At 37.6% G+C, this 14562-nt stretch overlaps 1 protein-coding gene across 1 annotated transcript in view; it reads left to right on the forward strand.

Annotated features, from left to right (window-relative positions):
- Positions 1-14562, forward strand: part of NECAB1 (N-terminal EF-hand calcium binding protein 1) — a 176524-nt gene that overhangs the window by 73004 nt on the left and 88958 nt on the right. Inside the window, exon 4 of the mRNA XM_032760018.2 lies at positions 10486-10511. Within this exon, the coding sequence (XP_032615909.2) occupies positions 10486-10511 (26 nt within the window). The remainder of the gene's footprint in view (positions 1-10485; positions 10512-14562) is intronic.

Here is a 14562-nt window from a genome sequence, read left to right on the forward strand (position 1 = left end):
TTCCTATGTTTTTAAAATCTAGAATTATTTCTTTTTTTAGTTAAAATTGGGCTAAATTGGATTTTCTAAAATCCAATTATTTTAAGAGATCAGACAATGGAGACTACTTACTAATGGCAGAACAAGAAGCAGTTCTACCAGAAATAGAAGCCAATTTTTTTTCCATATTGTGCTAATGTTTCTGACACAACCCACATTTCTTGGAAAGAAATTCTGAAAATTAAAACAGAAGTATTAGAACCCATTTGAACTGTAGCAGCTATTTATATTGGTGTGACTCAAAGTGCGGGTAGCAGACTGATGCTAGTCCTCAAAGTGTTACTTGTTCATATTGAGATAGGAAGAAAACTTGAGTTATTTAGAAACTTTTATAGCAATTTGATATTGCTACAACATCCAAGCACACAATTTAGTAATTAGTTTTTATACTTTTCAACAAAAATATCAATCTGGCAGGAATTGGAAATGTAAAAATCTTATTCTTTACCACAGAGAGTCTGAGAAGCACTGCTCTGGAGAACATTTGTGAGACTCTGGAAGAGTTTCAGGTGGAGAAGGAAATGGATAAGAAACAACTCTCTGGTGGAAAAAAAAAGGAGGAAGGAAGGAAGGAAAGAAGGAAGGGAGAGAGGGAGCAAGGGGGAGGAAGAGAGGGGAAAAGATGGACAGAGGGAGGGACTTAAACTACTCAGCAACAGACACAAATGAACACAGTAGAAGACTGGAAATGTATGACCCATGTGAGGGAAAGATTAATTTTCCCCTTGATAGTGTTCTCATTGATTGTGAATTCTCTGTTTAAGTCAGCCTCTTTCCAGCCTCAGGTGACAGAACCCAACTCAATATAGCATAAACAGAATGAGATAACCCACTAACTTGCATAAGTGGAGACTCTTGGTATAAAGCTTGTCACAGGGATTCTAAAGATTTGGGGTCATTATTATTATTTATTCATTTATGCTGTCCCACTCCTTCTCCTACCCCTCTCTCCCATCATTTCTTTGTCAGGATTGTCCTATACTGTTTTACTGTAGTTGGGATTCTACCATATAGTGGGGAAGAGGGGATAGCTTTTGATGGCGCATGGCTTATGTCATCTTACCTTAGCCACTTCAGAGGTAAGGGGGAGCCTAAGAGAGCAGACATAAAATACCCAAGGAGTACTCTAACAGCCCCACTTATGCAGTGTGCTCAATTTTGTACCATTTCTCACAGCCAAGGAGAGAGGAGAATACATCTATGCACATGTCTGTGGCCAGGGTGGGTTAGACTGGAGTAGAGCACAAATGGAGAACTATGATCAGTAGCCCCACCGGAAGCACATTTTTAAGGGCAAGTTCCCCAGCGACAGGGAGATGTTCCCCAGCGATGGAGAGATGATGTTATAGAAGAATGGAAGAAGGGCTGAGCAGAACAAGCATGGAATCCAACAAATATGAGAAGGAGCAGGTGGTAGAAGACATAAGAAAAAATTCAATCAGGAAAATGAAAAGGGAAGAAGTGCTCATCCCCAGCAGCTTGAAAAAAATAAGACGATATGTTTTTCCAATTCCGTTTTCTCTCTCATACATGAGGTACTTGTTTATATATGAAAATAGTCTGACCCTAATTTGCCCCAGAATTAGAGAGGTTCAGAGTCTTGCTTACGGGACCTCCTATAGACTGGACTCCTATAGACTCCTGATAGAGGGGTGTGTGATGATCACTATACCCTCTGTAAGACAGACTTCAAGCCAACTGGGTGCCAAATGCTCTCTGATACAAGTCTCCATAGCCCTATATATATTTAGGCTCTGACCCACTCAGGGTTCTAGGAATAATTGTGGTCTTAAGCAGAAGGGATTTGAAGAGCACTATGTTGACAGCCTTACCTTATGTATCATCTTGCTTCTGACAACTGAGTATTTGTCTTGATTATAGGAACCAGTCTCCACTTCTAACCTGGTATGGCTTTCTAAGCTCACTGCACAGTTCAAGCCCCTATTTAATAACCCATACAATATCCTTGTTCCTCTAGAAGCAAGGCCTGTGTTTGTGCTAGGCCCTAGTGCTCAGATATGGGCTCAGTACTCTGGTGACTGAAACAATTGGCCCCTGCCTATTGGGCTATCAGAATAACATCTGTTTCTGATATCCCTTTGGTTGCATCTATTATGTCACCACATTCTTCTAGGTTAAATTCACCCAGTTCATAGAGCTCAACTCAGTTTAGTTGGTATCTGCAGCACCTGATCTATTGCAGGAGGCACATCTATTTCTAGGTTAGTGTTTCCTACAATCTTTACTGTCCCTTTGCTGTTAACCTGATTTTTATATGACCAATTACAAATATAATTCATGGAATTAAGAACAACTCAAAAATATCTGCAAGGTCAGATATTTGATCATTCTTCTAATCTCCCAATTCTGCATCTGTTGATTTCCATTGATGCCATTCTGTTTAGTGTGCCAGAACCAGCTCAACACATTTGCCCTGTTGATAATGGAAACATAATCTGCTCAAATTATCTTTATGAATTGAGAGATTATAATATTACTTTGTAAAATGGAGAACATAATGATGGCTGAGCATATTTGTTACTTGCTAGTCTGCCAATAAACCAATGGGTACATCTACTTCCATCAGAGTAGCTCAGCATGTTGCTTATTGGGTCAGATTCTCCTGCCTCAAATACCATTGTAAATGTCTTTGTAAGCCCCAATTAACACTTTTAGGCTATTAAGGGATGTAGCAGTGTTTAGCAGACTATTTTGCTGACCGAAAAAGATTCTTCTGCACTGGTAATATTCAGACTGATGGGTGAAGAAGAGAAAACTCAGTAAAACATGAGTTAGGACTCAGAATTTAAAGATTCATAATTAGGTTCACAGTGTATGGAAATTTTAGTTTTGAAGCAAAGGAAGCTAAAAATAAACTTAAATATAATCAGGAAAAGCAAAGGAGGAGTTTAAAACAGTGGTTTTTTAGTAAAAAGTCACAATCCTTTGTTCTTATTTATAAATTGAAGTGATACTGGTCATTAGAGAAATACAAATCAACGCCAGTTAGAATGGCAATCATTAAACAGTCAGGAAACAAAAGATGCTGGAGAGGATTTGGAGAAATAGGATCACCTTTACGCTGTTGGTGGGAGTGTAAATTAGTTCAACCATTGTGGAAGACAGTGTGTGATTCCTCAAGGATCCAGAACCAGAAATATCATTTGACCCAGCAATCTGATTACTGGGTATATACTGAAAGGATTATAATTCATTCTACTATAAAGGTACGTGAACCATGTATGTTTATTGCAACACTGTTCACAATAGCCAAGACTTGGAACCAACCCAAATGCCCATCAATGATAGACTGGATAAAGAAAACGTGGCACATACACACCAAGGAATACAATGCAGCCATTAAAAAGGATGAGTTCATGTCCTTCGCAGTGACATGGATGAAGCTGGAAATCATCATTCTTAGCAAACTAACACAGGAACAGAAAACCAAATACTGCATGTTCTCACTCATAAGCGAGAAAGAGAAACAAGGAGAACACATGGACACAGGGAGGGGAACATCACACACCAGGGCCTGTTGGGGGATGTCCTTTGCAGGGACATGGATGAAGCTAGAAATCATCATTCTCAGCAAACTAACACAAGAACAGAAAACCAAACACTGCATGTTCTCACTCATAAGTGAGAAGGAGAAATAAGGAGAACACATGGACACAGGGAGGGGAACATCACACACTAGGGCCTGTTGGGGGATGGGGGACTAGGGGAGGGATAGCATTAGAAGAAATACCTAATGTAGACAATGGGTTGATGGGTGCAGCAAACCACCATGGCATGTGTATACCTATGTAACAAACCCACATGTTCTGCACATGTATCTCAGAACTTAAAGTATAATAAAATAAATAAATAAACTGTAGTGATAAAGACAGCAAATCTGTAGAAAAACACTTCAAAGACAGACAACTAAGAATATTAACCTGAATGCAAAATTGTTTTGAGATCGTACTCTAGAATTGAGAGTTGGCATATAAAAGGGGGGTACTAGGAGGATTCTAAATGCCCAGCAGATATCAGACTGCATATCCCAAATATTTTTTATTTTCCTGATCAGTAAACATATTTCTTAGAAATTTGGATCATCAGAACTTGGAGTGCCCAATACAGAATAAAGTCAAAACAACTTTGACTGCCCCTAAGGATTGTAAATGAATGGCGTTAAATTGTATATGTTGTGGCTTTTTGCAAAATTGAGAGTCTGGTCCAAACTGACATATCAAATGCAATTTGTACCAAATAAGTGCATAGGAAATTAAATAATAAGAACAGAATAACTATGAAACTTACATTTTATGCTTCATACCTCTTACTTTTCCTGATGTCTTCTCTTTTTAATCACAATGTTTATTTTATTTTTCCCATTATGGATGAAACCTAATGATTAGAGAAAACAAAGATATGTGAAATTATAAAGACAGAAGAGCAAACCCACTGGAAGCCCTAGCATCCAGAAGCAATGTGGCCCACTGTTGGCTATTGCTGTTCATTTCTTCTGAGCCTTTAAAAATACATGTTTTCATCATTGTATATATGCCTTGATACGGTTTGGTTGTGTCCTCACCCAAATCTCATCTTGAATTGTAATCCTCATAATCCTGATGTGTCATAGGAGGTAATTGAATCATGGTGGTGGTTTCCCCTATGCTGTTCTCATGATAGTGAGTGAGCCCTCATGAGATCTGATGGTTTTATAAACATCTGGCATTTCCCCTGCTGGCACTCATTCTCTATCCTGTTGCCCTGTGAAGAGGTGCCTTCTGCCATGACTGCAAGTTTCCTGAGGCCTCCCTAGCCATGTGGAACTGTGATTCTATTAAATCTCTTTTGTTTATAAATTACCAGTCTCCGGTATTTCCTTATAGCAATGTGAGAAAGGACTAATGCATACTATTTTTAATCTGGCATAATATTTACATAACTTTTAAACATAGCTTTACCAAGTTATTGACAACCCTTTAGATACATTTTAATGATTTTATAATGATACATAATTTACCTAGGTATTCATCTAATGAGCATTATTTTGTTTTCACTCTTTTCAGTATTGTCAGTCAGGCTAGGATTAACATCTTCGTTCTTTACTCTTCTTTGGCATCTAGCTGAGAATGCATTCTTGTATAACAACCCACAACAATATGTTTACTATGTAACTAGCATTCATCTTTCCATTTAGCTTTTTTTTATAAATTTGATGGCATCACTAAAATGGAGTTTCTTGCTGTAAACATAAGAAGCAGCAGGAAAATGTTGCATGCTATCAGATGTACATTAGGCTTATCCATGGATTAGTATTCTTTTTAAAATTCTGTATTACTAAAGAATGGACATATATATCACAGTAAGAAATGAATTCTACTAGAATTCATCCATGTAAGCCTTCTGCAACAGTGTTTTACTACCCACCACTAACAACGTAGCACAAAAACAGCTGAATAAAGGAATATTTGAAGCCACAAACACTGTAGTATTTTACAAACTTTGTCTCTTATTAAGGAACAAGTAGAACTAATGTCATGCAGATTATTCTAAACTGCTATGTTGTATGGTATATTCCAAGTAATTCCATTTTCAATAATGGATTAGGGCTGTTCATTCTTTTGGAAATTCAAAATAAATCTCATTATGAAGCTGCAAATCATTCTGAGGAAAACAAATATAAAACCAAGATGAACTTTTATGTCCTTTTCAAGTCTGAACTGCTATGAAAACACTACGATTAGGAAATGACATGTTTTAATGACCAAAATGATTTCAATGATGCTATTAAAAATTTCTAAGCTATCTAATCTGAATCTAATACATTTTCAAGTTTTGTTGGTTTTTACCTCAGAATCTTTCACATCTATTCTTTTCTATCATTCCTAGACTTCTGAACTGTTACTGATCAAACTCCCTTATTAGGTATTGCTTTGTAGCTTGCAATCCAGATATAGGTATATAGATTTATTTGTTTATCAATTATACAAATGCACCACTGTAGTAACATTTATACGTTGTAAAATTATACAATGATAAATGAAAAACATTTAATAGTAAATATAAATACAAACAGAAGTTCAAATATTTCTTCTTGCCCATTCAGTAGCTGGCCTTGTATGCCACTTGGGTTATATTCCCCACTCTGAGAACTGGCCTGGACTGTAACTTGCAAACTGTTCTCTTGCCCCCTTTCTCACCCTTTTTGTGTCTGATACAGTTTGGCTCTATATCCCCACTCAAATCTCATGTTGAATTATAATCCCCAATGTTGGGAGAGAAACCTGGGGAGAGGTGATTGGATCATGGGGGTGGATTTCCCTCTTGCTGTTCTTGTGATTTTGAGTGAGTTTTCATAAGATCTGATTGTTTGAAATTGTGTAGCACTTCCCCCTTCACTCTCTCTCTTTCTCCTGCTCCTGCCATATAAGATGTGTTTGCTTCCTGTTTCCCTTCTACCATAATTGTAAGTTTCCTGGGGCCTCTCCAGCCATGCATCCTGTATAGCCTGCAAAACCTTGAGTCAATTAAATCTGTTTTCTTTATAAATTATGCAGTCTCAGGTAGTTCTTTATAGCAATCCCAGAATGGATCAATACCGAAAATTGGTAAGAGAGAAGTGGCACATTGCTATAAAGATAACTGAAAATGTGGAAGCAACTTTGGAGCTGAGTAATGGGCAGAGGTTGGAACTGTTTGGAGGGCTCAGGAGAAGACAGGAAGATGAGGGAAAGTGGGACTTGTTAAATGGTTGTTACCAAAATTTCCATAGTGATATGGGCAGTGAAGTCCAGGCTGAGGTGGCTTCAGATGGAGATGGGAACTGGAGTAAAGGTCATTCTCGCTATACTTTAGCCAAGTTACTGGCAGCATTGTGCCTCTGTTCTCAGGATCTGTGGAACTTTGAATTTGAGAGAGATGATTTGGGATATCTGGCGGAAGAAATTTCTAAGCAGCAAAGCATTCAAGATGTGGCCTGGTTGCTTCTAACACCATATGCTCATATATGTGAACAAAGAGGTTATCTGAAATTGAAACATATTTAAAAGGGAAGCAGAGCATAAAAGTTTAGAAAATTCTCAGCCCGTCCATGTGGTAGAAAAGAAAAAACCCATTTTCTGGTGAGGAATTCAACACTGCAGGAATTTGCATAAGTACAGAGGAGCTGAATGTTAACAGGCAACACAATGGGGAAAATGCCTCCAGGGCATTTCAGAGACCTTTGTGGCAGCCCCTCCCATCATAGGCCTGGAGGCCTAGGAGGGAAAAATCATTTCATGGACAAGGCCTAGGGCCCTGCTGCTCTGTGCAGCCTCAGGACATGGAGCCCTGCATCAAGGTCACAGCTGCTCCAGCTCCAGCCACGGTTAAAAGGGACCAAGGTACAGCTCTCGTTGTTGCTTCAGAGGGTGCAAGCCCTAAGCCTTGGCACCTTCTACATGGTGTTGAGCCTATAGGTGTGCAGAAGGCAAGAGCTGAGGGTTGGGAGCTTCTGCCTAGATTTCAGAGGATGAATGGAAATGCCTAGATATCCACTCAGAAGTCTGCTGCAGGGGTAGAACCCTCATGGAGAATCTCTGCTAGGGCAGAGCAGAGAGGAAATGTGTGGTTGGAGCCTCCACATAGAGTCCCCACTGGGGCACTGCCTACTGGAGCTGTGAGAAGAGGGCCATCATCCTCCAGACCCCAGAATGGTAAATCCACTGACAAGTTTCACTGTGTAACTGGGAAAGCCGCAAATACTCAATGCTAGCCCATAAAAGCAGCTACAGGGGCTGGACCCTACAGAACCACAGGGCTGAAGCTGTCCAAGGCCTTGGGAGGCCACCCCTCACATCAGTGTGGCCTGGACGTGAGATATGGATTCAAAGGAGATTATTTGGGAGCTTAAAGATTTAATAACTGCCCCGCTGAAGTTCAAACTTGCGTGGGACCTGTAGCCCTTTTTGTGTTGGCCAATTTCTCCTTTTTGGAATAGGAGTATTTAGGCAGTGCCTGTACCCCCGTTGTATCTTGGAAGTAACTAATTTGTTTTTGATTTTACAGGCTCAGAGGTGGAAGGGACTTGCCTTGTCTCAGATGAGACTTTGGACTTGGACATTTGAGTTAATGCTGAAATGAGTTAAGACTTGGGGGACTGTTAGAAGGGATGATAGAATTTTGCAATGGTCGAAGGACATGAGATTTGGGAGGCATAGGGGAGGAACGATATGGTTTGGCTTTGTGTCTCCACCCAAATCTCATGTTGAATTTCTAATCCCCAGTGTTGGGGAGGGACCTGGTGGGACGTGATTGGGTCATGGGGGCTTATTTCCTTCTTGCTGTTCTTGTGATAGTGAGTAAGGTCTCACAAGATCTGGTTCTTTGAAAGTGTGTAGCACTTCCCTCTTCACTCTCTCTCTCTTTCTCCTGCTCCCACCATGTAAGAGGTGTTTGCTTCCCCTTTGCCTTCTGCCATGATTGTAAGTTTCCTGAGTCCTCCCCAGCCATGCTTTCTGACAGTCTGTGGAATCATTAACCGATTAAACCTCTTTTCTTTATAAATTACCCATTCTTAGGTAGTTCTTTATAGCAATGTGAGAACAGACTAATACATTATCCAACCTCAACCCATCTGTCAGTGGCCTGTTTAAAGTGCAAATATGACCATGTTATTCACCTTTTAAAAAGTATTCTATAATTCCAGATTGACAGAAAGGTAAAGTAGAAACATCTTAGGTTATCATATGAGGCCTTTCATTGTCTAGTTCCATTCTCTTATTATTGATCTATGTTCTAACTAAAAAAACTACTCGGTTTTCTGAAATTGAATGCTCTTCATACTTTTAATTTTTATTACAGTGTTTCTTTTAACAAGAATGTGCTTCCTTTGGCTGCCTCCTCTACTACTATTCAGAGATTTAGCTCACCAATTTAACGTTTGAGATGTAGCTTGACAATTTTATCTTCTATGATATATTTCTGGACACCTTTTGCCAATTCTCTATTTCCCTCATAACAACTATTTTATTGCATTAAAATTGTTTATGTGCTGTATGAGTCTACCTCTAAGTTGAGATTCTAGAGACAAGTAATCTGACAGATTCATCTTTGTAGATATTGTAACCTCATACATCTGTGGCAGTTAGAATAATGCCTGGCACATAGCAATAAATGTTTGTGGAATTAATGAATGAATGGGAGTCCATACCAAAATTACTGGAGAAGACTTAACATATTCTACCTGGTGGCAAGTATTACTTTGCAAAAATATTCATTTAGTTATGGAGATATAATGTATCTAAGATCAAGTATTTAGTGTCTAGAATGAAATACCGAGTATAAAATAACTTTTAAAAATGAGTGACAGAGTTCATAAAAGTACCCAATGTTTGGAATGTTTATACCAATGCCTCTCCTGGTTAGCAAACCTGGCTACTACTTAAAGGACAACTGGATTAGGAAGAATATTTGCATTGAGCATTGACATGTGACAACTATATAAAGTCAAGATTTTCAGTTAACTAAACTAATATTTTCCGTTGCTCTTTAATAGCCTTCAGCATCTTTACAAGGTTGAGTTCTATTTCTATTTCATTTAAACTTTTTAAAACGTATGAATTACTGTGAAATTTTTAGGAAATTCCCATTTAGCATTTGCTAATATGATCATTTTTCTCCTTTAAGTTATCGTGTAATAAGTTATATTGATTTATTACCTGATATTGAACCATCTGCATTCCTGTACCATACCTTTCTTGGTAAAGGACATTATTCTTCTGATAGTCATGTATTATATTTGCTAACATTTCATCTTGATGTTTTGCATTTGCCTTCATAAGAGTAATAGGTTTATATCATTGATGAGTAATGTAATTTCTTATTTTGTTTTAGAAATCATATGAAATAAGCATTGAATCAAACTTACCTTAAAGGTTGAATTTAGGAAGGAAATTCTAGCATTTCTATCAAGTCAGGACTTATGATAGCTAACATTCATCAAGTGCTTATTTTCTGCCAATTACAGTTCAGTGCTTTATGTATTCATTTAAACCCTACAGCATCCCATGAACCAGAAATTATAATTACTGTCTTCATCTTGGGGCAGACGAATTGAGACACAGAGATGTAAAGTAGCCAGAGTCATATAGAAGGTAAATTGCAGAGTCAGGATTTGAACTCAGGCATTCTGGATCCAGAGCCTACATTCTTTACCAATATGCATTCTTTTCCCCATCATGTTGCAGAGGAAAACATAAATCTCAGGAATTATTTGTCTGAAGAATCTGACATAATCATTGTTAATTGACCTAAGACTATTTAAATAATGTAGAATTTATAAGAGAAATACCCTAACTACATACCATCAATTAATAATATAGATTGGAGACTAACTGTGTTTAACTATTTAAAAACATAGTTAAAAATATTACCAAAGTAATAACATTTTTTTTTGTTTCATCTTTTCAGTAATCTTGACACAGAAGAGCTATGTGGTAAGTGTTTCTTTAAGATCAGTCAAACCCATTACTTGCTTAAGAAGGAAAACGAGTATTGTCTGATATATATGAACCTTGGAATTAATGCTGTATATTAGGAGTTCAAAAAAAAAAGGAAAAATTAATCGAGATCTCAAGGGATTTATCTTTATCCATGAATTTTGCTCAAGCATGTATTTCACTCCAGAAAGAGTTGGGCCTCATTAGTTTGTTTACAGAAGAAGAATTGTTGTTACAATCAGTACATTAGTTTCACAAAAGCAAATTCTCCACAAGTTTGAATATATTTTTAAATTGATGTTTAATACAACTTCATTATTCTCTGCATGATATATTGTGCAGAGCCTTTTGTTACTATCTTACAAAGCTGTCTTCTTGAAATGTAAAAATAACTTTGTCTCATACCTGCCTAAACCATTCTGGAGTTGTAAATGTCACTTGCAAAACAAGTGATTCAATGGGGACAGATACATCTTTACAAATGCCTGGTTTAATAGCCTCTTCATTTATTTTCTTCATCTTTATGGTTAGAACAGTAGTTAAAGATTAGAAATATGGAAAGGTAAAATTTTAAAATTTTATTATTCTATGAAAAAATAGAACATTATGAGACTATTCAATTTGAAACAGCTATCTTTCTTTGAATACTGGAAGGTTTAATGTTTTATGTTTTAAGATAAATGTTTAAGATAATACTTTTATTTAAGTTCAATCTTATTGTCTAGGCTGCTGAAAACATTTTTGGTAGTTAGAGTTGAGTTTTGTCTGAGAACTCCTCATTGAAACTATCAGCACTTCCTGAACATCTTCTAATTCTTACAGTTTCAGAATTTACCAAAACCATAAAAAAGGCCATTTTCTTATATTCAGGAGTGGTTATTTTCCATTTCATCAAAGTGGTAGAGCAACACCAAAAGATGTTTTACGAGAACAAAATATCAGAATACAGGGTTTCAAGGCAAAAACTGAACAAAATGAGCATAATCTCCAACCACGACCTTTCAAATTTTCCAATGATTGTAATAAAACTCATGCTTCTTATCCTAGCATAGTGTCCATCTCAGGTTCAGGGAGGAAAATCCAATTGAAATTCAAGATATGTTTATGGAGGAGCAAGGTACTCCGGTACCAAAGCAGGTCATGCTTTTGTTAGTTATGAAATACCAACAGGGAAAATCATGCCATTCTTTCAGACACAGTCAGATGGTAGCATTGTGCACACATGGTTAAGTACCTGAAAGTGACCATATGGACCATTGCCGTGAGGCTTTATGATGAATAGCAGTCACCATAAAGGCCAAGTTGTGGTCCACTCTCATCTATGTGCACGCAGTCCTGGTTAGTGAAGTGAAAAGATAAAATGGAGAACACAAGATTATCTTGATAATTTCACTAAGGTGGCAGACCCACTTCCCTAAAATATCTAGCTATGTCAGGCCAAAGTAATTATTTCTGCAAATCATTCATTTCTATCTATTTTTTGTTTTTTACTTAACTTTGCCTGGGTAGGCCACAGCTGATAACAAAGCAAACTGTTATAAGGGCTTTTAAGATAAAAACACTAAGTGGTTCTTCTTTATTTGCTATGCTGCCTGCCTGTTGTCATTAAGGAATATTGTGTTATCCTCTATTTTCCCTTAAAAGTACTTCAAGTTCTACAGTGAGAACTCATGGACACAGGAAGGGGAACATCACACTCCGGGGACTGTTGTGGGGTAGGGGGAGGGGGGAGGGACAGCATTAGGAGATATACCTAATGCTAAATGACGAGTTAATGGGTGCAGCAAAACAACATGGCACATGGATACATATGTAACAAACCTGCACATTGTGCACATGTACCCTAAAACCTAAAGTATAATAAATTAAAAAAAAAGTACTTCAAGTTCTAAAGTATGATAGCATATCTCCACTTACTCCTCTGCTGAAAAAAAATTTTAAAAATCTGCCTTTTTTCTATAATGGAACTAGATTAGGTCCCTATCCTGTATTTATGGAAAAAGCTTTGGCTATGATTTTCCCCCTATAGCTTTAGTTAGGGAACTGGTATGTGGGGCTTTAATGCAACAGGAATTGTTCTGTGTGTTTTAAATCCAGTGATTGTATTCACAGTCATGTGTTATAATCCTCCCCCTCTCTGTTCAAGAATATGCATTTTAATCTCCAGAGTGTCATTTCATTTCTCATTATTTTGTGAATATAAAGTAAATATTTAAGTTGGATTCTAATCAAAGCCAAATGCTTCAGTGTTAGCAAGTGAAATATGTCAATTCACACCCGGCACAAATTCCCCCTTGTGCGTGGGAGGGGCAGAACTTGATTGGCATGAAAAGTAGATTTCATATGTTCTTTCCTAGAAGCCAATTAAAAGTTGCAGGTATGTAAAACTTTAATTCTGAGGTTTTTACTTAATTTGTCAGTTACTAAGTTAAGGACCTAGAATTTAAAATATTTATTTTGAAAAAAATGTCTTTGTAAGTTTAATTGTGAAAGTAATACATAACTACTATTTTTAAAATTTGACAGAATTATGTAGGCGTATAAGCTAATATGTCAATCCTCTCTGCCACTCATTGTCATCCCCAGTACTGAGCTTTACTATTTACTTGGAACATATTCTTCCAGACATTATTATGTGTATATTGACATTGACATATATGTATAAGTGTTGTTGTTGCTTTTTCCAACAGTGAGATTATACTATATGATTAGTGCAATTGCATCCCATTCTCCTTCATTTTATTTAAAGGCTGCATAGTGTCTCATGTACCTTAATTTTTTTCAATCAAGTTCCGTTTAATGGATTTTCAATTTGAATCCAACTTTCCATGGGAAAAACAGGACTGAAATAAATATTCTCATATACATTATTCTCACACTCATGTTCAAGTAATTCTGGATGGTAGATTCCCAAACATGTAATTCCTCAATCAAGGTTTCTCTAAGGTGCACACCCACCAGCAGTGTATAGAAGTGCCAAAATTATCCACTCTTCACATACAATTGTGAAGGCCTTCCTAAATGCGTTTTTTTTTTTTTTTTGCCATATCTTATCACGACCAGTCGATACATAACTCAGTTTTAATTAGGCAATTGTGTTTGAACTCTGGCATTAAAGCTTTGATTTTGTATTTCTACCACAATTAGCTCTAATCTAAAGCATTCAGGAGTATAATTACTACCTTTCCTGGCCCTACCCTGTTTATGACTGTTTTCATAACCTTACTCATTTTTACTGAACCGTTTTGCAGATCTTGAAGTTGGTAGTTAAGAATAGGTAGTTGAAATATTTATAGATGGGTGAAGAATAATTGCAATGAATGTGCTTGATCTGAAAGCCTTTCTGTAAGAAAGCTTTGTGAGCAAGGTTGAATATATTTAATAGTGTAATGTCTCATCTAGTCGGCTGTTATCTACCAAATATTAAACTATTTTAAAAGTTATATGAAGTCTATAAATAAGATGGATAAAAACTGGGGGTACGGGGGCCGGGCGTGGTGGCTCACGCCTGTAATCCCAGCACTTTGGGAGGCTGAGGTGGGTGGAACACGAGATCAGGAGATCGAGACCATGGTGAAACCCCGTCTCTATTAAAAATACAAAAAAAAAAAAAAAATTAGCTGGGCGTGGTGGCGGGCACCTGTAGTCCCAGCTACTCTGGAGGCTGAGGCAGGAGAATGGCATGAATCCGGGAGGCGGAGCTTGCAGTGAGCTGAGATCACGCCACTGCACTCCAGCCTGGGCGACAGAGCAAGACTCTGTCTCAAAAAAAGTAATAATAATAAAATAAATAAAATAAAATAAAAAAAACTGAGCGTATGGGAAACTCCAGAATAAAAGCTTATTCCCTTCATACCCAAGGTTCCTTTCAGTAGCTGTGCACTAAGCACCCAGGCTGCAGAGATTGGCAGAGCCCGGACAGTGCTCAGAGACCTATGCCAGCAAGCCTGGGTGCTGGGAAATCAGAAGGCTCTATGCCCTCCTCCAGACTGCTGTGTCCTCCTCCAGTGGCACATGTCACTGATGATTGAGATGTAAGAGAGTTTGA

The sequence above is a fragment of the Hylobates moloch genome, unplaced genomic scaffold (genome assembly GCF_009828535.3).
Source record: "Hylobates moloch isolate HMO894 unplaced genomic scaffold, HMol_V3 SCAFFOLD_9, whole genome shotgun sequence".
NCBI lineage: Eukaryota > Metazoa > Chordata > Mammalia > Primates > Hylobatidae > Hylobates > Hylobates moloch.